The 23,076-nt window shown below is 42.4% G+C and overlaps 1 protein-coding gene across 2 annotated transcripts in view; it reads left to right on the top strand.

The window, feature by feature from the left end:
• Window positions 1-23,076, top strand: part of LOC133500670 (WD repeat-containing protein 26) — a 67,768-nt gene that overhangs the window by 34,626 nt on the left and 10,066 nt on the right. For both annotated transcript variants that reach the window (XM_061819672.1, XM_061819673.1), the window contains 4 exons: window positions 11,792-11,937; window positions 15,169-15,247; window positions 15,353-15,482; window positions 15,623-15,817. In XM_061819672.1, the coding sequence (XP_061675656.1) occupies window positions 11,792-11,937; window positions 15,169-15,247; window positions 15,353-15,482; window positions 15,623-15,817 (550 nt within the window). The remainder of the gene's footprint in view (window positions 1-11,791; window positions 11,938-15,168; window positions 15,248-15,352; window positions 15,483-15,622; window positions 15,818-23,076) is intronic.

Genomic DNA, 23,076 nt, shown 5'->3' on the forward strand with positions numbered 1-23,076 from the left:
ATGCTGCTTTTAGAAGAGCGATACAGAGGAGCAGCTGTAAAACGTTGGCCTCACGATTATGAGGACTCTGGTTCAATCCTGGCCCACCTGTGTGGGGTTTGCATGTTCTCCCTGTGCCTGCGTGCGTTTTCTCCGGGATGTCCTGTCGGGATCTCCACTTCCTTCTTCTTGATGACAGCTGGGATTGGGTCCAGCACTCCCGTGACCCTTGTGAGGATAAGCGATGAAGAAAATGCATGGATGAATGTAAGTGGCAAAAGGATGGGCTGATTAGGAGAAATATTGTTTGGTCAGACAGAGGGATAGAGATGGGAAGGATGTGCAGCAAGTCAAAGTGATTAAGGATAGTGATGGAAATATGTTGACTGGTGCCAGTAGTGCTAAGTAGATGGAAAGAGTATTTTGAGAAGTTAATGAATGAAGACAATGGGAGAGAAGGTAGCGTTGAAGAGGCAAGCGTGAATGACCAGGAAGTGGCAATGATTAGTAAGGGGGAAGTTGGGCACTGAACAGAATGAAAAATGGAAAGGCAGTTGGTCCTGATGACATACCAGTGGAGGTATGGAAGCAATTCAGAGAGGTGGAGTTTTTGACGAACTTATTCAATAGAATACTCCTGCTAGTAGCTGTACTAGCAGGAGAGAAGATGCCAGAAGAATGGCGGAAAAGTGTGCTAGTCCCCATTTTTAAGAACAAAGGCGATGTTTAGAGCTGTGGAAACTATAGAGGAATAAAGTTGATGAGCCACACAATGAAGTTATGGGAAAGAGTAGTGGAGGCTAGACTCTGGACAGAAGTAAGTATCTGCGAGCAACAGTATGGTTTCATGCCTAGAAAGAGTACCACAGATGCAGTATTTGCCTTGAGGATGCTTGTGGAAAAGTACAGAGAAGGTCAGAAGAAGCTACATTGTGTCTTTGTAGACCTAGAGAAAGCCTATGACAGAGTACCAAGAGAGGAACTGTTGTACTGCATGCTCAAATCTTGTGTGGTGGAGAAATATTTTACAATACTACTGACATGTATAAGGAACAGCAGTGAGATGTGCCGTAGGTGTGTCAGAAGAATTTAAGGTGGAGTTGGGACTCCATCAGGGATCCGCACTGAGCCCCTTCCTGTTTGCGGTAGTAATGGAAGTAATGGATAGGGTGACAGATGGGGTTAGACTGGAATCCCCATGGACTATGATGTTCGCAGATGATATTGTGATCTGCAGTGAAAGCAGGGAGCAGGCGGAGGAACAATTAGAAAGATGGAGGCACGCACTGGAAAGGAGAGGAATGTAGATTAGTAGTAAATTGAAGTAAAACAGAATTTATGTGCATGAATGTGACTGGCAGAGGAGGAAGAATGAAGCTCCAGGGAGAAGAGATAGTGAGGCTGGACGACTTCAAATACTTGGGTCAACAAGACGGAGCAATGGAGAGTGTGGTAAGGAAGTGAAGAAACGGGTCCAAGCGGGGTGGAACAGTTGACGGAAGGTGTCTGGTGTTCTATGTGACAGAAGAGTCTCCGCTAGGATGAAGGGCAATGTTTGTAAAACAGCGGTGAGGCCAGCCATCTGTACGGATTAGTGACGGTGGCACTGAAGAAACAACAGGAAGCAGGACTGGAAGTAGCAGAAATGAAAATGTTGAGGTTCTCGCTTGGTGTGAACTTGGTTGGATAGGATTAGAAACGCGCTCATTAGAGGGACAGCCAAAGTTGGATGTTTAGGAGACAAGGTTAGAGAGCACAGACTTAAATGTTCAGAGGCGAGTGAGTGAGTATATTGGTAGAAGGGTGCTGAGGATGGAGCTGCCAGGCAAAAGAGCGAGAGGAAAACTAAAGAAAAGGTTGATGGCTGTTGTGAGGGAGGACATGGGGACAATGGGTGTTAGAAAAGAGGATGCACGAGATAGGCTTAGATGGAAAAAGATGACACACTGTGGCAACCCCTAACGGGACAAGCTGAAAGGAAAATATTTGTTTTTTTTTTTTTCCCCAAAAAAATAGCTCTTACTTACTAAATAGGCAACCTTCAGTACCCACGGGTTCAGACTGGCAATAAATCCTGGGTGTTCCGTCATGCACTATAGTTGGTCTGGATAATCTGCCATTTTCTGGTGAATATGTTGACTCTCATGGCAACAAAACTCTCTTCTGTTGTTTGCATAGGAATGCACCATTTATATGCACGCCTGTGGATATAATAAATAAATAAAAATATGTTCACATTTACAAACATCTACATGTTCAAACACCCATATCAGTCCAGTAATCAGAACCATCGACCCCTTTTGCTTTTGTATTTCAAGCATTTAGTGACCAAACAAAACCACAAGACACCGGTTTACTATTTTTATTAAAAAGTTTTGCGGTTTTGCTCATGACATTTTGGAAAAATTGTGACTGAAATGGGGTTTGGACGGGTCTGGGTACGGTATGGTTATGGCATCAGTTTAGCATATGAAGTTACATTGATTGTGAAGCAAGTTAAGACCATCTATTGCGCTCAAATTAACTTGACGCCATTTTAAACTGATTTTGATCATTCAAATCCTTATTTGTGAAAATATACCAACTTAGCCTGTGGACTACGTTTCATCTTCTGTTTGTTTTGGTGCGATAATAAACAAGCCTTGTACACGCAAAATAGTGACGCACATCGTACTGCTGATAGTTTTTCATACAAGCACAGGCAGATCCATCACGGTGAATGATGTATGGCCGGGAAGTCGCGTCACTGTTTTCTAAATATGACGTTTGCATATTCTTAAAACAGGACCGAAAACTTCGTATATACATTCAGGATATCACAGCCTTTACTATTTATCAGTTTATGACTAATTAAACCAAACAAGAGCTTCACAAATGCTGACCAATCGTTTCCAGTACGAGCCATATGGTGCTCCCTGACTGCTACTTCATAACCAGCCATTTCGTCTCTATTCGAATGTGTGTGCTGTCTAACTGGCTCAAATTGATAACCTTTAACATCTTTATGAAACTCGTATTCTTCACCGTCTTCGTGGGACCCTTCAGAATAGTGTCAATCGCTCGAAATATCGGAAAATTCATTGTCGTTCTCACATTGTACTCCTATGGCCGCCATGTTGTCACCTTCAGTGACGTATCGCGTCGAGTCATCTAATTCCACTGTGTTGTCGTGTTTTTCCAGCAGATCAAGCAATGTGTAATCATTTGTTGTCGATAATCGAAAAACAAAATAGTTTCCATCATAATGGATTTCAGATTCTAATTCTGAATAAGAAACTGTATAATATTACCAAAAAGGTGCATTGGGTGCTCACATACACTTTAAGATGGGCCTTGACATGTGCTGGTTTAAGCAAAGGAACCTTCCGTGCCATGCATGATTTCAAACCATGATGTCTGATTGTATTACCAACAGTCACCTTGGAAACGGTGTCCCAGCTCTTTTCAGGTGATTGACCAAGTCCTGTCGTGTAGTCCTGGGCTTGATTCCTTTCTAAGGATCATTGAGACCCCATGAGGTGATACCTTGAACGGGGCTCTACTCCGATTGAGATTGACTGTCATGTTTATCTTCTTCCATTTTATAATGATTGCTCCAACAGTGGACTTTTTTTTACCAAGCTACTTGGGAATTCCTCCGTAGCCCTTTCCAGCCGTGTAGAGTTGTACAATTTTGTCTCTGGTGTCTTTGGACAGCTCTTTGGTCTTGGCCATGTTACAAGTTTCCGTCTTACTGATTGTATGGGCTGGACAGGTGTCTTTATGCAGCTAACTACCTCACACAGGTGCATCTGATTCAGGAAATACATGGAGTGGAGCTGGACTTTTAAAGGTGTACTAACAGGTCTTTGAGGTTCAGAATTCTAGCTGATAGACACGTGTTCAAATACTTATTTGCAGCCGTATCACACAAATAAATTGTAAAAAAAAATCATAGATTGTGATTTCTGGATTTTTCTTTTTAGATTATCTCTGTCACAGTAGACATGCACCTACGATGAAAATTTCAGACCTCTCCATGATTTTTAAGTGGGGAAACTTGCAATATAGCAGTCTGTTCAAATACTTATTTTGTTCACTGTAAGCTTTCACTCTATATATGTTCTTCAGATGGTAAAAGGCAGTTTTTGTGATTTGATATGACTATTAACAGTCAGGTCGGAATCAATCAGAACGGCAAGGTTTCGGACTTGGTCTTTGGTTTTTAAAATAGAGAGTCCAAGTGTTTACTAACAGCATTTCTCTTTTCTTTATTGCCATAAACCAGGGGTCGGGAACCTTTTTGACTGAGAGAGCCATAAATGCCAAATATTTTAAAATGTAATTTCAAAAGAGCCTTGCAATATTTAAAAAATAAATACAGGTGTAATTGCGCATTTATGTCGAACCAACACTTTTAGAGTACAATACAGTCTGAATTCTTTTAAATAACGTTATGATGTTGCTAACCAATAATGACAAAGCACTTCTTACCATTAATGTGACTTCAGGTGCTTCCTGGTTTTGCGAATGGCTTGACAGTATGTTTCATACACTGTCAGATTAATCTTCACGCAGGCGTTGAGATTTCCATCAGTTAATCGTGAACGTAATTCAATTTGATTTTCTATCATGCTGGTAGGATGGTGAACAGTTCTTGCTAACAAAGACGTGTCTTTTATTCGTTTGATTATCTTGTGTGATGCGAACTTGGCAAAATGTTGATTGGCAACGTTGAATACGAATGCTTTGGCATACTCCCCATCTGTGGATTTAAACACAGCAGAACCCTCCATCGCCACAATGGCTGTCCATTCTTGTTGAAAACTTCGGTGGTACTCGTGTTCTTTTCTTTGAGCGACCTTTGTCAAAAGCGTTTCCATAAATTGTTGTTCCGATAAGATCAGCATTAGACCCTTCTGCACCACTGGACTTCGACGACCACGCAAAAACTACGGCAGCCCACTATGGCAAACTGTCTCTACCCTTGAGAGAACCCATAGGTGATTGCTGTTTAAGATTGAACACTTCCAATGGTTACAAAATAGCTCCTTGCCTCCAAGCAGGACCTAAACCATTTAAGCACCGTTCCATTTAGTCTTACCCACGTTTCCAACCTGTTCAGCAGTATTATGACTGGCCCACTGAGATCCAATAAGACCAAAAACAACGCCTTTCCTGATTCATTATTCAACCTTATATCATTTAGCACTTTGATTAGAGCAGATTCTGATGACTTTGGAAACCTGATTTGAAATTTGCGAAAAACTCCATTTAAATTCAAGAAATTGCTGAGTTGATATCAAAATAACTCCAGAATCTTGGCTATGAAATGGAGATATGAGATGTTAAAAACGTGCGCCCGCCATCTAGGAAACTCTTTCTCCACGTACCAAGGAGCAGCACCATACAGAGGCACATTTCTTAGGCTGTATATTTTTTTAAATTTTTCAAACCAGCTTTTGCTGGTCAAAAATCCTCGTCCTCAAAGGAGGCAATCACAATGCAGGCTCCAACAGGGAGAAAAGTGCCCTGTCTACTGGATCCCGAAGAGGATAAACATGCACATGTAGTCATCACCTCACGGGCATCGCAAAGGAAGCTTTCGCTGGGGCACATCGCTGATGTGGTATTGTCTCTACATAAGCAAGAAATGTTATTGCTTAAAAAAAAAAAGTTAAATTATTTATTTTTATTTAATACATGAAATAAAATGTATTTATATATAATATGGAGTTTTTTTGTGCTTCATTGTTCCACATGTTGCAATGGGGACCTGCCTTGTATTGATCCACATTGTATCCTCACGTAATATATTACCTAATCTAAGCTGATCTGGCATTTTTTGGGGGGATGCGAACGTGATTCACTGAATCTGCAATAGGTGAAGCTCGAAGTAGCGAGGTATTACTGTATTCTAAATTCGAGGCACCTGTTTGAGCTCGCTAGAAAAAGACTCCTCTCCACACTACACAATCAATAAGACTCCAAATGTTAATGGCTAAGAACAAAGAGCTCCCCAAAGACACGAGAGACAAAATTGTACCCACCACTCCACCCTCGCTGTCTCTTCTCCCTGGAGCCTCACTGTTCCCCTTCCACCTCTCTGATTCATCATCATTCCTCCTCTGCCAGTCACATTCATGCACATAAATTCTGTTTTACTTCACTTTACTACTAAGCTACATTCCTCTCCTTTCCAGTGCGTGCCTCCATCTTTCTAATTGTTCCTCCGCCTGCTCCCTGCTTTCACTGCAGATCACATCATCTGCGAACATCATAGTCCATGGGGATTCCAGTCTAACCCCATCTGTCAGCCTATCCATTACTTCCATTACTACCGCAAACAGGAAGGGGCTCAGTGCGGATCCCTGATGGAGTCCCAACTCCACCTTAAATTCTTCTGACACACCTACGGCACATCTCACTGCTGTTCCTTATACATGTCAGTAGTATTGTAAAATATTTCTCCACCACACAAGATTTGAGCATGCAGTACAACAGTTCCTCTCTTGGTATTCTGTCATAGGCTTTCTCGAGATCCACAAAGACACAATGTAGCTCCTTTTGACCTTCTCTGTACTTTTCCACAAGCATTCTCAAGGCAAATACTGCATCTGTGGTACTTTTTCTAGGCATGAAACCATATTGTTGCTCGCAGATACTGACTTATGTTCTGAGACTAGCCTCCACTACTCTTTCCTATGAACTTCATTATGTGGCTCATTATCTTTATTCTTCTATAATTCCCAGAGCTCTGCATATCGCCTTTTTTTTTTTTTTAAATCAGAACTAGCACCCTTTTCCTCCATTCTTCAGGCATCTTCTCGCCCGCTGCTATTCTATTGAATAAGTTGGTCAAAAACTCCACAGCCACCTCTCCAAATTGCTTCCATACATCCACAGGTATTTCATCAGGACCAAGTGCCTTTTCATTTTTCATCCACTTTAGTGCCTTTCTAACTTCCTCCTTATGAATTGCCACTTCCTGGTTCTTCACACTTGCCTCTTCTCTTCATTCGCTCCCATTTTCTTCATTCATCAACTTCTCAAAGTATTCATTCCATCTTTAGGACACTACTGGCACCAGTAGAGACATTTCCATCTCTATCCTTGATCACCCTTACCTGCTGCCCATCCTTCCCATCTCTATCCCTCTGTCTAGTCAACCTGTAGAGATCCTTTTCTCCCTCTTTCGTGCCCAACCTATATACATGTCGTCATATGCCTTTTGTTTAGCCTTCGCCACCTCTACCTTTGCCCTATGTTGCAGTCCTCTCGGTGTCCCACTTTTTCTGTAATCTCTTTCCCTGGATAACTTCCTGTATTTTGGGATTCCACCACCAAGTCTCCTTCTCCCCTTTGCTACCAGAAGACACCCCAAGTACTCTCCTGCCGGTCTCTGTGATCACCTTGGCTCAGTGATGAAAGTCCTCCGGAATTACGGATTTTTTAATTTTCATGAAAATTGCGGAAAAATTGCCTAATATTAATCCGGATATTAGTTGCCAACATTGAACAAACATGCGTTTGAGTTTGTTGTTTTGCTTTCACGAGCGTAGCCGTGTTGAGGCACTAACACTTGTAACAGTAAAGCCCCTGCCCTCCCATTCTCTCTTGACATTAATTTTTCTTTCTTAAAAGTTGTTAACTAAACTAGAATACTCCAAACCAACCGGTATTCACCCAAAAACAGGAAATGCAAGTTAACCATACTGAGCATGTATGGAGCATGTACGAAAGCGCATGTTCAGAACTGCTTCACGTAATGCAAGCGCATTTAGTCATCAACATCATGAGATATGTCAAAGGAAATTCAGTTAAACCAGGGGTGCTCATCGCGTCGATCGTGAGGCAGTGTGATTGCTTAAAAAAAAAAAAAAAAAAAAAAGACGTCCGACTATCATCCACGTCATCGCTTAATTGACCCCTCCGTACAGGGTACTTAACCACGCCTACGAGACGTGGATTAAAAATCAAATTTAGGGCATATCTTCGTGCAAACACAGTCTGGTTAAGCTTCTGGCCGCGAGCCAGCAAGAAATCAATACGTTTGTGCAGTCCGATCATCGCTAAATATCGCTCAACAAAGAATAAGTGTGTCAATCGTTCACACGTAGCTGTGTTATGCTAGCGGAGAATGTCTCATTCACTTATACGAGACGTGGATTAAAAATCAAATTTAGGGCATATCTTCGTGCAAACACAGTCTGGTTAAGCTTCTGGCCGCGAGCCAGCAAGAAATCAATACGTTTGTGCAGTCCGATCATCACTAAATATCGCTCAACAAAGAATAAGTGTGTCAATCGTTCACACGTAGCTGTGTTATGCTAGCGGAGAACGTCTCATTCACTTATACGAGACGTGGATTAAAAATCAAATTTAGGGCATATCTTCGTGCAAATACAGTCTGGTTAAGCTTCTGGCCGCGAGCCAGCAAGAAATCAATACGTTTGTGCAGTCCGATCATCGCTAAATATCGCTCAACACAAATCAAGTGTGTCAATCATTCACACGTAGCTATGTTATGCAAGCGAAGAACTGCTAATTCATTTATATGAGACATGTATTGAAAATCAAATATAGGGCTTACCTTCGTGCAAACATATGAGTTCCGGTTGATATTAGATGGATTTAGTTGATGATGCGGTCTTCCACAAAGTTTGATCCATCGGAGGCATTTTTCGAACTGGGTCTTCTGTTTTGGAAAGGGTACGAATCGAACTCCACCAACTAGCCTTTCAGGATACCTGTCGTCACTATTACAAAGTCCGTGACTACGCCTCTTAACCATATTTTTTGTTAAATAACCCAAATACGCGATAAAACGCTAACTAACCCTATACTGGACCATGCAATGTTGTCTGAGAAAATGGCGGGAGCAAAAACGGGCTTTGGTTTATGCAGATCTCTGGCCTCTGATTGGTCAGTGACGCAGATTGCGCAATATCCACGGAGGGGTCAATTGCTGACAGGAATGTTTATTTACAATGTATCGGTAGCTTGTTGCCACGAACGCCGATTATGTTGATCTAAACTTTCAACATTTTCAAAACATTGCGAGTATAGACCGTTCGTGTTTATTCCTTGATAGGCCAGTGCATTTAACTTTTCTTCAGATAGTTTGTCAGATCAATAATTTTTATTGATGAAAATTTTTAAATACCGTTTTATCTCATGTTGTACTAATTACTAAATTTTAGTTTTCTATTTTAGTTATGTATTTGTTTATTTTATTTTTTATTTACATTGTTATATTCATCCAGTAAATTATTTGAAGGCCATCCCTAATCACACCTGCAACTTTATATGCAAGCATGACTGACCACACCCGTACGTTTTTCAAATGTGTGTGCGTGTGTGTGCATGTGTGTATATGTATGTATATATATATATATATTAAAGGCAACACATATACTACTAGTATGACTAGATCTATATCTAAGATAGTGAGCAATGTGGTCGAGTATCAGTACAACGTGACGTAACATGTTTCAGACTTAAACGTTAATAGTAATGACTACAGATCAACTTCTTGTTGATGAAATGTGATTTTGTGCTATCCAGTGATAGGGGGACAGGGGGCAAAAAAATTTAGGCCCCTGGACACCCCTAGTGCTCGCATTTGTATTTTCAGGAATTTTCACAAAAGTCCACTTTCATCTCTATTGGTTGTCATAGTCCAGTCTTCTGGAAGATCCTCGTGTCCATTGGGAGCCTGTCTTGATTTCTTTCCGAAAGGCCGCACAACATTTTTCCTTTTTCCAGCTTCCACCACAATGGTTCTCTGCTCTCCCCTTTGTCTTCTTAATCTTCCAACCCACCACCAGAGTCATCCTACACACCACCATCCTATGCTGTCGAGCTACACTCTCCCATACCACTACCTTCCAGTCAATGACCTCCTTCAGATTACATCGTCTTCACAAAATATAATCCCCCTGCGCGCTTCTACCTTCGCTCTTGTAAGTCACTCTATGTTCCTGGCTCTTCTGGGAAAAAAAGTTTTCACGACTGTCATTTCCATCCTTTTTGCAAAGTCCACCACCATCTGTCCCTCAAAGTTCCTTTCCTCGATGCTGTACTTACCCATCACTTCTTTAATCCTGTTTCCCTTCTCATCTCTATCCCTCTCTCTGGCCAACCTGTAGAGATCCTTTTCTGCTTAATTCATGTTCAACCTGGTGGTACATGTCATCATATGCCTCTTGTTTAGCCATCGCTACCTCGACCTCTGCCCTACATCGTTTCCTTGTATGACTTCCTGTATTTTGGGGGTCCACCACCAAGTCTCCTTCTCTCCTTTCCTACCAGAAGACACTCCATGTACTCTCCTGCCTGTCTCTCTGATCACCACAGGGTTCTCTGCTCTATCTTTGTCTTATTAAACTTCCTACCCACAAGAGTCATCCGACACAGCACCATCCTATGCTGCCAAGTTACACCCTGCCCTACCACTACCTTACAGTCAGTAACTTTCTTCAGAAATATTGTCTGCACAAAATATAATCCACTTGCGTACTGCTACCTCCGCTCTTGTTGGTCACTCTATGTTTCAACCCTTTTTGCAAAGTCCACCACCATCTGTCCCTCAAAGTTCCTTTCCTGGATGGTGTACTTACCCATCATTTCTTCATCGCACCTGTTTCCTTCACCAATATGTCCATTACAATCTGCACCAATCACAACTCTCTCTGTGTCTGGGATGCTCACAACTACTTCATCTAGTTCATTCCAGAATTTCTCTTTTAACTCTAGGTCACATCCTACCTGTGGTGCATAACCGTTTATCACATTTCCAATTTCAGCCTCATTACTCAATCTGATACTCTTTTCAACTCAAAGACATTCTTAGCCAGCTTTTCCTTTAAAATAACCCCTACTCCATTTCTCTTCACTTGTACTCCATGATAAAATAATTTAAGCCCTGCTCCTAAACTTCTGGCCTTACTACCTTCCCACCTGCTCTCTTGGATGCACAATATATCAATCTTTCTCCGAATCATCACGTCAACCAACTCCAGAGCTTTTCCTCTCATAGTCCCAACATTCAAAGTTCCTCCACTAAGTTCTGAACTCTGTGCATTCCTCTTATTCTTCTGCCGACGAATTAGGTTTCCTCCTCTTCTTTGTCTTCGACCCATATTAGCTGAATTTCCACCGACGCCCTGCAGGTTAACAGTTCCGGGGGTGGACATTGTTAACCCGTGCCACGACCTATCCGGTATGGTATTCTTTAGATGAACGCTCATATTAGTTTGGCACAGTTTTACACTGGATGCACCTTCCTAATGCAGACCTCTGCATTTATCCGGGCTTAGAACGAGCCTAGAGATTGCACTGGCTTGTGGCCCCATCGGGCTGAATTTGCCTTGTGCCAATAGTTTTCTAAATTAATAAACATTAACAGGCGATTTTTTTTTTTTTATATATTTTTTATCTGTGATCGATTTTCGTGAAAACTTTTCCTGAGTTTATTCAGCAAATTTGCTGTCAATTGAATATTACACATTTTTATATATTTTAGAAGACAGACATTTCCTACAAGGAAAGATTCACACACCCTTATGAGGACCAGCCCTCAGGTTGAGAAACCCTGACATAAAGCAAAAATACCTATATATGGAAACTAAAATGTTAAAGAAAAAAAAGAGGGGGCATAGTTAAAACAGTGGGCCTGACTGAGTTAAACCAATGTGATATTTGGATTTGACGTCAGAATTGTCCTTCATCGGGTAAAAACTCTGAAGACAATAAATGTATTGATGACTAGTGTAATTATTGTGGTTAATTATAATCTCATTGACATTCTCTTCATTATGTGATCCCACAGGACCTAGATGGAAACCTACTGGACTCATGGGAAGGCATTCGTGTGCAGTGCCTGTGGTGTTTAGGTGATGGACGGACTGTCCTTGCTTCTGACACCCACCAGCGCATTCGTGGCTACAACTTTGAGGACCTGACCGACAGAAATATGTAAGTAGGTAGCAGAGCAGCACTTACTGTGCATTAAGCCACCTACAACCACTGAGGTCTTACTGTGAAAAAGTTACAAATCTGCATTCTTCCTCACTTTTCACTTCTTTTCCATCATTTATTCATTTATTTTTCCTTCTGCTTATCCTCACTGGGGTCGGGGGCATGCTGGTGCCTATCCCAGCTATCTTCGGCCAAAAGGCCAGGTTCAACCTGAACTGGTCGCGATCCAATCTCAAGGCACATCGAAACATTCACACATATGGTCAATTAAAAGTTTTCAATTAACCTACCCTGGATATTTTGGGGATGTGGAAGGAAACCGGAGTACATGCAAACACCACACAGGCGAATCCCAGTCCTCAGAGCTGTGAGGAAAATTTGCTAACCAGTCATTCACCATGCTGCCACTTTGTCATCATGTCGTATATCATCCTTTGTGTTTATGCACGTAACAACCACTTACAATTCAATGATATGAATGGGTTATTGATGATGTAGTGGTACATTTGCCTGACGTGGTTTCGGTCCCACTCAGTGACGCTGTGAATGTACGAGGGTCATTCAATAAATAAGGTGAATTTTTCAGTATAAGGACTTCTACTTCAGATAGAAGCTTACTTTTTTGCCCAATATAGTATCTTCGCACAGTAACACACTTTTCCCTATCTGTGCACAAGATTCCATATTCCCTCAGCATAAAAATATTTGGACTGTCTCAGCCAGTCGCTCACAATACTATTTACTTCACTGTCACTTTCAAACTTCGTGCCTCTCGTGAACGCTTTCAAGAGACCAAACAGGTGAAAGTCTGAAGGGGCAGGGTCTGGGCTGTCAGGAGGATGAGGGAGCGATTCCCAGCCCAGCTTGTTGATGGTCTGCACCATTTAGACTGCTGTGTGAGGCCTTGCATTGCCATGATGCAAGATGACTCCTTCTGACATATGACCCCTGCGTTTGTTCTTGGTCTTTCTTGACCTGCCTCAGCCGTTCACAGTAGTTAACACTGTTCAGTGCTTCCTTTCTCAAGGAATGAAATGGTGATTGGGCCTTGCATATCCCAAAAAACGGCAAGTATTACCTTCCTCGTGGACCACTGGGAATGGAACTTCTTCTTCACTGGAGAGCCTGCGTGCTTCCACTCCATGGAGTGCCATTTGGACTCAGGCTCATAGTGCCAAACCCATGTCTCGTCACGCGACCACCTTCTTCAGAAACTCATCATCTTTCTCAAAGTGGGAGACCTGGGACAACTCGACCCTCTGCTATTTGCGCTCTTAGTAAGCAACTTTGGCACCCACTGGCAGCTGACCTTCGAGTAGCCAATGTCATCATGGACAATTTTGTGTGCTGTCCCAACAGATAAGCTCAAAGTCCTTCCAATGTCATCCACTGTTATCCTTCTGTCAGACTGAATGAGGTCTGATTTGATCACCTCAGGATCAGGCCTGTCTTCATCATCATCATCGCTCCGTCCTTCTTTAAACAATTTAGCCCACTTGTGGAGATTTTATCGACTGAAACGTGGCACCATACACAGTTGACATTTTCCTATGAATTTCAACTGGTTTACACCCTTAAGCAACCAAAAACTTAATAACTGACTACTGTTCAGTCCTGGAGCATGTTTCTTTGTCAGACATCTTTTTTTAATCGCCAAAAACCTTTTTTGTTTCTTTTTAATCTGCAAAAGAAAATAAATCCATGTGAAAAACTAAAACAGACAAATATGTATAAAAAGTAAGCTCCCATCTGTATTAGAAGTCCTCATAATGAAAAATTCACCTTATTGAATGACCCACGTAATTGTGAATAGTTTGATAGAATAGTTAATTGCGTGTGTGTGTGTGTTTGTGTGCGTGTGCGTGTGTGTGTGTGTGCCCCCCAACTGACTGGCAAACCAGATTAAGTCTTACTTTTGGTAAGGAGTCGGGGGTGATAGGCTCTAGGACCTCACAATCGTGAGCAGAATCAGAAGTTTTGATACTGGATGGATGATATCAATGGATTAAAATGTTGTTTTTGCAAACATAAAATAGTTTCCTGATGGCAATGCTCCTATACAAGTATAATAACCAACAGCAGATCACTCAGAGCACATCTTGAACAAATACTTTAACTTGAGACTTATTTTGAGAGCACAAATGGGAAAAAAAAGTATCAGTAAATAATCACACTGGGTCACTCAACGGAGGAACATAATTGCATGTAGTTCAGTTTAGCTTCAGATCAAACATTGAATAAAATTAGAGATACAGAGGGAACGGCGTGTGTGTTCGTATATACTTAATTATTCATTTACGGGTTAGACTGACTGCATGACGAGCATGACTGACTCAAAATTCACCATTAGCTTGAAGAAATGGCTGCGAGTCTAAGCTATACCCTCAAAAAAGTCAAGACTTGCGGTTAAAATCACTCATGAGTATGGTCACTGCGCTGTATGTCGGTCCTCTTGAAAAGGAATCCCTTACTGTACTCGTGCGTTGTGCCTAAGCAGATCTCCAAGGAACGAATTACCCTTCAGTTCCTCATTACACCAGTTCACTGAATGAATCACTCTTCAGTTCTTGAGTTCACCAGTTCACTGGATAAATCACTCGATTCACTCAAGCCCCTCCTCTGAACAAATAACACTTGAGTTCGTTAGTACACTAGTTCACTGAACGACTCACTCAGTTCACTTAAGTCCCTCCTCTGCCTGCACAGCGCTGTCTGTTGCTGGCTGCTCATTCGTCATACACTGAAGTGAGTGACATCGCTGGCGAGTTGCAAATCAGTCCCGCCCCCGCCTGCAAGCTGGCTGCTCAATGGTCATTTGCCGAATATTTAGAGGTGAGTGACGGAATGCTTCAACAGTTGCCTTTCCGCTCCAAGGCAATTCACTCACCTGTCCCCGTCGGGCGACAGCCAAGCAAAAGAACAAATCATTTCATAAAGTGATTCACTTGACGGCGGCACGGTGGAACAGCTGTAAAGCGTTGGCCTCACAGTTCTGAGGACCCAGGTTCAATCTCGGCCTCACCTGTGTGGAGTTTGCATGTTCTCCTCATACCTACATGGGTTTTCTCCGGGCATTCTGGTTTCCTCCCACATCCCAAATACATGCAACGTTCATTGGACACTCTAAATTGCCCCTCGGTGTGATTGTGTTGAGGTTTCTCCTTTTTCCATTAATTTTAGGCAGTATTCCTTCTCCAAAATATGATTTTAATTCATGGTTTCTTCCAGAGTTCTAGAGGACCACCCCATCATGTCCTTCACTGTCTCTAAGAATGGAAGGTTAGCTTTGCTCAATGTTGCTACTCAGGTTAGTGGTGATTCACTTGCACATAGTTAATGCCATAAAACTGGTGAAACTCAAGCTACTGGGTACCACTTTCATTCCATGCGGTGTTATATTTACTGTTTGCAGGGAGTTCATCTCTGGGACCTGCAGGATCGGGTGCTTGTGAGGAAGTACCAAGGGGTGACACAAGGCTTCTACACCATCCACTCCTGCTTTGGAGGGCACAATGAAGACTTCATAGCTAGCGGTAGTGAAGGCAAGAAATGACCTTTTATCGAAGCATGTGATCTTTCTCTCTTGTGTTCATCATCAGGATGTTCTAAAACATCTGACAGCGTCACACTGTTATTTAACTACCAACTGGTTCCAACTGACAAGTGCTCTGTCTCCTTATAGACCACAAAGTTTACATTTGGCACAGGCGCAGTGAATTGCCCATCGCAGAGCTGACTGGTCACACCCGCACAGTCAACTGTGTAAGCTGGAACCCAGTCCTGCCCGGTCTACTAGCAAGCGCCTCAGATGATGGAACCATCCGAATCTGGGGACCCGCTCCCTACTTGGATGTTCAGGAGGCAGAGGGACTCAATAGTAAGAAAGTGAACTCCCTCCTAGCTAAGCAAAGGAGAGTCGAAAAAATGTAGATTTGGGTGTCGATGCAATCTATCTTTTCACCATTTCATATCACTGGCAAGAATAAATAATGACACCAGCCATCTATTTGCATTCACTTAGGCCTTCTCTTTGTAGTGTTTCAGGTGGCCTCTGTGACCCCGGCGGTAGCCTGCTAATCAGTGGTGAAAGTCCACCGGATTTTCCCGGAATTCCGGATTTTTAAATTTTCATGGAAATAGCTCTGGAAAATTTAGGAAAATTTGCCTAAAATTAATCCGGATATTAATTGACAACATTGAACAAACATGCGTTTGAGTTTGTTGTTTTGCTTTCACGAGCGTAGCCATGTTGAGGCACTATCACTAGTAACAATAACGTCCCTCCCCTCGAATTCTCTCAAGACGTCGCTGATTTTGTCCAGTCTTGACATTAATTTACGTGTTTGTTTCATAAACGTTGTTAACTAAACGAGCATGCTCCAAAACAACCGTTATTCACCCGGAAACAGGAAATGCAAGTTAATCATACGGAACATGTACAAAAGTGCATGTTCAGAAATGCTTCACGTAATGCGAGCGCATTTACGTCAAAAGTCATCAATATGAGCCATGGCAAAGGAAATTCAGTTTCACCAGGGGTGCTCATTGCGTCGATTACGAGGCAGTGTGACAGTGTAAAAAAACAAAACAATAACATTAGACTATCATCCACCTCGTCGCTTAATTCAGGTGTGGTCAATATGTCGAGCGCATGCACATAAAAGGCACGTTCTAGCCAGCCAGCCTCCTACCGCAGTCCCGTGATGCTTGACCCCCCCATCCCCACACCCTCTACAATATGTCATGATTGCCGACAGGAATGTTTGTTCCAATGTATCGAGAGGGAGCTTGTTGCCACGAACGCCGATTATGTTGAACTAAACTTTCAGAATTTTCAAAACATTGCGAGTATAGACCGTTCATGTTTATTCCTTGACAGGCCAGTGCATTTAACTTTTCTTCAGATAAATTTTGTCAGATTTATTGATGAAAAATTTTAAATACCGTTTTATATCATGTTCTACTAATCTCAGTTGAAATTGGAATTGATCATTTCTGAGTTTAAAATTTTAGTTTTCTATTTTAGTTATGTATTTGTTTATTTATTTTTTAATTTACAGTTATGTTGTATTAATCCAGTAAGTTATTTTAAGGCCATCCCTAATCACACCCGCAACTTTATCTCCGAGCATGACTGATCACACCCGTACATTTTTCAAATGTGAGTGACTGTGTGTAAGTAAGTTAGTAAGTTTCTTTCGGCTTGTCCTGTGTCATCTCAGATAAAACGCTCATATTTGTTTTGGCAATTTTTTTACCCCAGATGCCCTTCCTATATATAAATCTCAAAATATTAAAGGCAACTGAGTATACTATTAGTATTACTAGATCTATATCTAAGATAGTGAGCAATGTGGTCGAGTGCATCAGTAGAACGCAATATAACAAGTTTGGGACTTAAACTTTAACAGTAATTACTACAGATCAACTTCTTTAACATGTTTTGCTGTACGGTGTAGAAATTCTAGGATATATTTTCATGTATATTCTTTATCTATACTATGATATGTATAATGTGGGGAAAAGGACAACTTTAGATGTCTTTTTATTGAATAGTTCACTTAATTAATTTGTCTTGAAATAAGATGGCATGTTTTAAGCATATTTTAATGACAAATGTGATTTTGTGCTATCCAGTGATAGGGGGATGGGGGCAAAAAAATCTGGGCTTGGCTCTTGGGGAACTTCTCCCCAATTTTTGGGTCAGGACTTAGAAATTTTACTTTCAATTTTTGACTGAATTTTGTTCACAGATATCGCCAGAATGCACCACAGCCATCAATTTTTTTCAAAAATTTACAGGGGTGGGGAGGGGACATGCCCCCGGACCCCCCTAGTGCTCGCATTTGTATTTTCAGGAACTTTAACCAAAGTCCACTTTCATCTCTACTAATTAATGGGAATATAAACTATCACGGTCCATAATCCATTTTAAACAATTTGGCATTTGTGGGGGCTATGAGCTCTACTTTGTACCGATAAATTGGGCTGCAGTATTAATTAAATTTTAATCACGATCACAATTTTGGGTGCCACAATAAAATGGCACTGATCATTGGGGACTCTTTAAATTTAAAGCGTGGGCACTGCTGTATTTGAGATGTCCTTCATTTACAACAATGCCCAAGTTAGGTAGACACCTGGGGGCAAACACATGATTCTTCGTCTTTTCCTTTCGGCTTGTCCCGTTAGGGGTCGCCACAGCGTATCATTTTTTTCCATCTTAGTCTATCTTCTGGATCTTCCTCTCTTAACCCCAACTGCCCTCATGTCTCCCCTCACCACATCCATAAACCTTCTCTTTGGTCTTCCTCTTGCTCTTTTGCCTGGCAGCTCCATCCTCAGCACCCTTCCACCAATATACTCACTCTCTCGCCTCTGAACATGTCCAAACCATCGAAGTCTGCTCTCTCGAATCCTGTCTCCAAAACATCCAACTTTGGCTGTCCCTCTAATGAGCTACTTTCTAATCCTATCCAACCTGTTCACTCCGAGCGAGAACCTCAACATCTTCATTTCTGCTACCTCGAGTTCTGCTTCCTGTTGTTTCTTCAGTGCCACCGTCTCTAATCCGTACATCATGACCAGCCTCACCACTGTTTTGTAAACTTTGCCCTTGATTATAGCAGAGACTCTTCTGTCACATAACACACCAGACACCTTCCGCCAGCTGTTCCAACCTGCTTGGACCCGTTTCTCCACTTCCTTACCACACTCACCGTTGCTCTGGATTATTGACCCTAAATATTTGAAGTCCTCCACCCTCGCTATCTCTTCTCCCTGTAGCCTCACTCTTCCCCCTCCACCTTTCTCATTCACGCACATATATTCTGTTTTACTTTGGCTAATCTTCATTTCTTTCCTTTCCAGTGCATGTCTCCATCTTTTTAATTGTTTCTCTGCATGCTCCCTGCTTTCACTGCATATCACAATATCATCAGCCCTATGGGGGCACAAACCCGTGCAATCTGTAGGCCGGTCCCAAGCCCGGATAAATGCAGAGGGTTGCGTCAGGAAGGGCATCCGGCGTAAAAACTGTGCCAAACAAATAAGAGCGTTCATCTAAAGCAGCAGTTGGCAACCCGCGGCTCCGGAGCCTCATGCGGCTCTTTCATCCTTATAATGCGGCTCTGATTGGCTTGGGAAAATAAATTACTAAAAATTTTTTTTTTTGTATTTAATTGAAGTGTGTTTTATTTGTGTTAGTTTTTATATTATTTTAGTTCTAAATTTGAAGATTATTGTGATCTTGAAATATTAAAATATTAATTAAATTATTTGATATTATTTTTTCGTCGCTCAAAATAGACGTCACACTGCGGAAGCGGGTATACCCGCTGAAACGCCGTCTATTTTGAGCGACTTTCAAGCCCGGCAAAGCCAATGGAGAAATGTAAGAAAAGAAAAATATCTCAAGAAAATAGAACATTCAATGATGCCTGGGCAGATTCATTTGCATTTACCTCGGGCGAGAGTGGCCTACCAGTATGCCTAATTTGTGGAGAAAAACTGGCTAACAATAAACGGTCAAATGTCGCAAGACATTTTAACAATACACACAGAGCCTTTGCTGAAAAATATCCAGAGGGAGAAGAGAGGAAAAAAGCTGTTTCGGAACTGATGCAGAAGGCTGACCGGACGAAAAATCAATTGAAGAAGTGGGTGAAGTCTGCAAATTCAACTACATATGCAAGCTTTGTGGCCGCTCAGGAAATAGGCAGGCATGGGAAACCGTTCACAGATGGAGAATATATGAAAGAATCATTCCTTAAGATTTCAGAACACTTATTTGCGGACTTTAAAAACAAAGACGAAATTGTGCAGAAAATCAGAGAGATGCCTCTCTCTCCGAAGACTGTCAAAGACAGAACCATAAAAATGGCAGAAAATATCACAAAACAGCAAATCAAAGACATCAATTCAGCAGCAGCGTACTCAATCGCCTGTGATGAGTCCAAAGACAAAACGGACATTGAACAAATAGCGCTGTTCTTCCGATATGTGAATTCTGTTGGACCACAGGAAGAAATGGTTGAGCTGATACCACTAAAATGCCAGACACGGGTGGAGGACATCTGTGAGGCTGTGCTTGATTGTTTACGAGCCAAAGAAATAAAAACCCACCTCGTGTCGGTGGCTACCGATGGGGCACCGAGTATGACTGGAGCGCACAGGGGCTTTGTGGCTTTGCTGCAGAAATCACTGGATAGAAAGCTGCTGACTTTTCATTGCATCCTGCACCAAGAGGCATTGTGCGCGCAAAGTTTTCCTATGAATAAAATGTAATTTTCTCTGTAGCACGTGGATTTCATAAGAAACATGCTGCGGTAAAGTAGTAGAAGGTTTTTTTTTTTTCATTTTAGATGTGCAGCTCCCAGTGTTTTCTTTTCCGTGGAAACCGGGTTCAAATGGCTCTTTCGGTGTCAAAGGTTGCCGACCGCTGATCTAAAGAATCCCATGCCGGATCGGTCATGGCCCGGGTTAACAACGCCCGCCCCCGGCACTGCTAACCTGCAGGGCGTCGGTGGAAATTCAGCTACTGTGGGTCGAAGACAAAGAAGAGGAGGAAACCGGAGCCAGCGTCAGAAGAAAAAGAGGAATGCACAGAGCCTACAACTGAGTGTAGGGACTTTGAATGTTGGGACTATGACAGGAAAAGCTCAGGAGTTGGTTGACATGATGATTAGGAGAAAGGTTGATATTCTGTGCATCCAAGAGAGTAGGTGGAAAGGTAGTAAGGCTAGAAGTTTGGGAGCAGGGTTTAAATTATTCTACCACGGAGTAGATGGGAAGAGAAATGGAGTAGGGGTTATTTTAAAGGAAGAGCTGGCTAAGAATGTCTTGGAGGTGAAAAGAGTATCAGATCGAGTGATGAGACTAAAATTTAAAATTGAGGGTGTTATGTATAATGTGGTTAGCGGCTATGCACCACAGGTAGGATGTGACCTAGAGTTGAAAGAGAAATTCTGGAAGGAACTAGATGAAGTAGTTCTGAGCATCCCAGACAGCGAGATAGTTGTGATTGGTGCAGATTGTAATGGACATATTGGTAAAGGAAACAGGGGCGATGAAGAAGTGATGGGTAAGTACGGCATCCAGGAAAGGAACTTTGAGGGACAGATGGTGGTGGACTTTGCAAAAAGGATGGAGATGGCTGTAGTGAACACTTATTTCCAGAAGAGGGAGGAACATATAGTGACCTACAAGAGCGGAGGTAGAACCACGCAGGTAGATTATATTTTGTGCAGACGATGTAATCTGAAGGAGGTTACTGACTGTAAAGTAGTGGTAGGGGAGAGTGTCGCTCGACAGCATAGGATGGTAGTATGTAGGATGATTCTGGTGGTAGGTAGGAAGATTAAGAAGACAAAGGTAGAGCAGAGAACTATGTGGTGGAAGCTGAGAAAGGAAGAATGTTGTGCGGCCTTCCGGAAAGAGGTGAGACAGGCTCTCGATGGACAACCGAAGCTCCCGGAAGACTGGACGACGACAGCCAAGGTGATCAGAGAGACAGGCAGGAGAGTACTTGGTGTGTCATCTGGTAGGAAAGGGGAGAAGGAGACTTGGTGGTGGAACCCCATAATACAGGGAGTCATACAAGGAAAGAGATTAGCGAAGAAGAAGTGGGACACTGAGAGGACTGAGGAGAGACGAAAGGAGAACATTGAGATGTGACGTAGGTAAAAGGTAGAGGTGTCAAAGGCTACACAAGAGGCATATGAAGACATGTACACCAAGGTTGGACACGTAAGAAGGAGATAAAGATCTCTGCAGGTTGGCCAGACAGAGGGATAGAGATGGGAAGGATGTGCAACAGGTAAGGGTGATTAAGGATAGAGATGGAAATGTGTTGACTGGTGCGAGTAGTGTGCTAAATAGATGGAAAGAATACTTTGAGGTGTTGATGAATGAAGAACATGAGAGAGAAGGAAGAGTTGAAGAGGCAAGTGTGAAGGACCAGGAATTGGCAATGATTAGTAAGGGGGAAGTCAGAAAGGCACTACAAAGGATGAAAAATGGAAAGGCAGTTGGTCCTGATGACATACCAGTGGAGGTATGGAAGCAATTTGGAGAGATGGCTGTGGAGTTTTTGACCAACTTATTCAACAGAATACGAGCGGGCGAAAAGATGCCTGAACAATGGAGGCCTGAACAATGGAGGAAAAGTGTTCTAGTTCCCATTTTTAAGAACAAAGGCGATGTTCAGAGCTGTGGGAAGCCACACAATGAAGTTATGGGAAAGAGTAGTGGAGGCTAGACTCAGGACAGAAGTATCTGCGAGCAACAGTATGGTTTCATGCCTAGAAAGAGTACCACAGATGCATTATTTGCCTTGAGGATGCTCGTGGAAAAGTACAGAGAAGGTCAGAAGGAGCTACATTGTGTCTTTGTGGACCTAAAGAAAGCCTATGACATAGTACCAAGAGAGGAACTGTGGTACTGCATGCGTAAGTCTGGTGTGGCAGAGAAGTATGTTAAAATAGTACAGGACATGTATGATGGCAGCAGAACAATGGTGAGGTGTGCCTTAGGTGTGACAGAAGAATTTAAGGTGTAGGTGGGATTGCATCAGGGTTCAGCTCTGAGCCCCTTCCTGTTTGCAGTGGTAATGGATAGGCTGACAGATTAGGTTAGACTGGAATCCCCTTGGACCATGAGCTTCGCAGATCTTCTTCTTCTTCTTTTCCTTTCGGCTTGTCCCGTTAGGGGTCGCCACAGCGTGTCATCTTTTGCCATCTTCGCCTATCTTCTGGATCTTCCTCTCTAACCCCAACTGCCCTCATGTCTTCCCTCACCACATCCATAAACCTTCTCTTTGGTCTTCCTCTCGCTCTTTTGCCTGGGAGCTCCATCCTCAGCATCCTTCTACCAATATACTCACTCTCTCGCCTCTGAACATGTCCAAACCATCGAAGTCTGCTCTCTCGAATCTTGTCTCCAAAACATCCAGCTTTGGCTGTCCCTCTAATGAGCTCATTTCTAATCCTATCCAACCTGGTCACTCCGAGCGAGAACCTCAACATCTTCATTTCTGCTACCTCGAGTTCTGCTTCCTGTTGTTTCTTCAGTGCCACCGTCTCTAATCCGTACATCATGACCAGCCTCACCACTGTTTTGTAAACTTTGCCCTTGATT

Source organism: Syngnathoides biaculeatus, chromosome 5, assembly GCF_019802595.1.
Source record: "Syngnathoides biaculeatus isolate LvHL_M chromosome 5, ASM1980259v1, whole genome shotgun sequence".
Taxonomy (NCBI): Eukaryota; Metazoa; Chordata; class Actinopteri; order Syngnathiformes; family Syngnathidae; genus Syngnathoides; species Syngnathoides biaculeatus.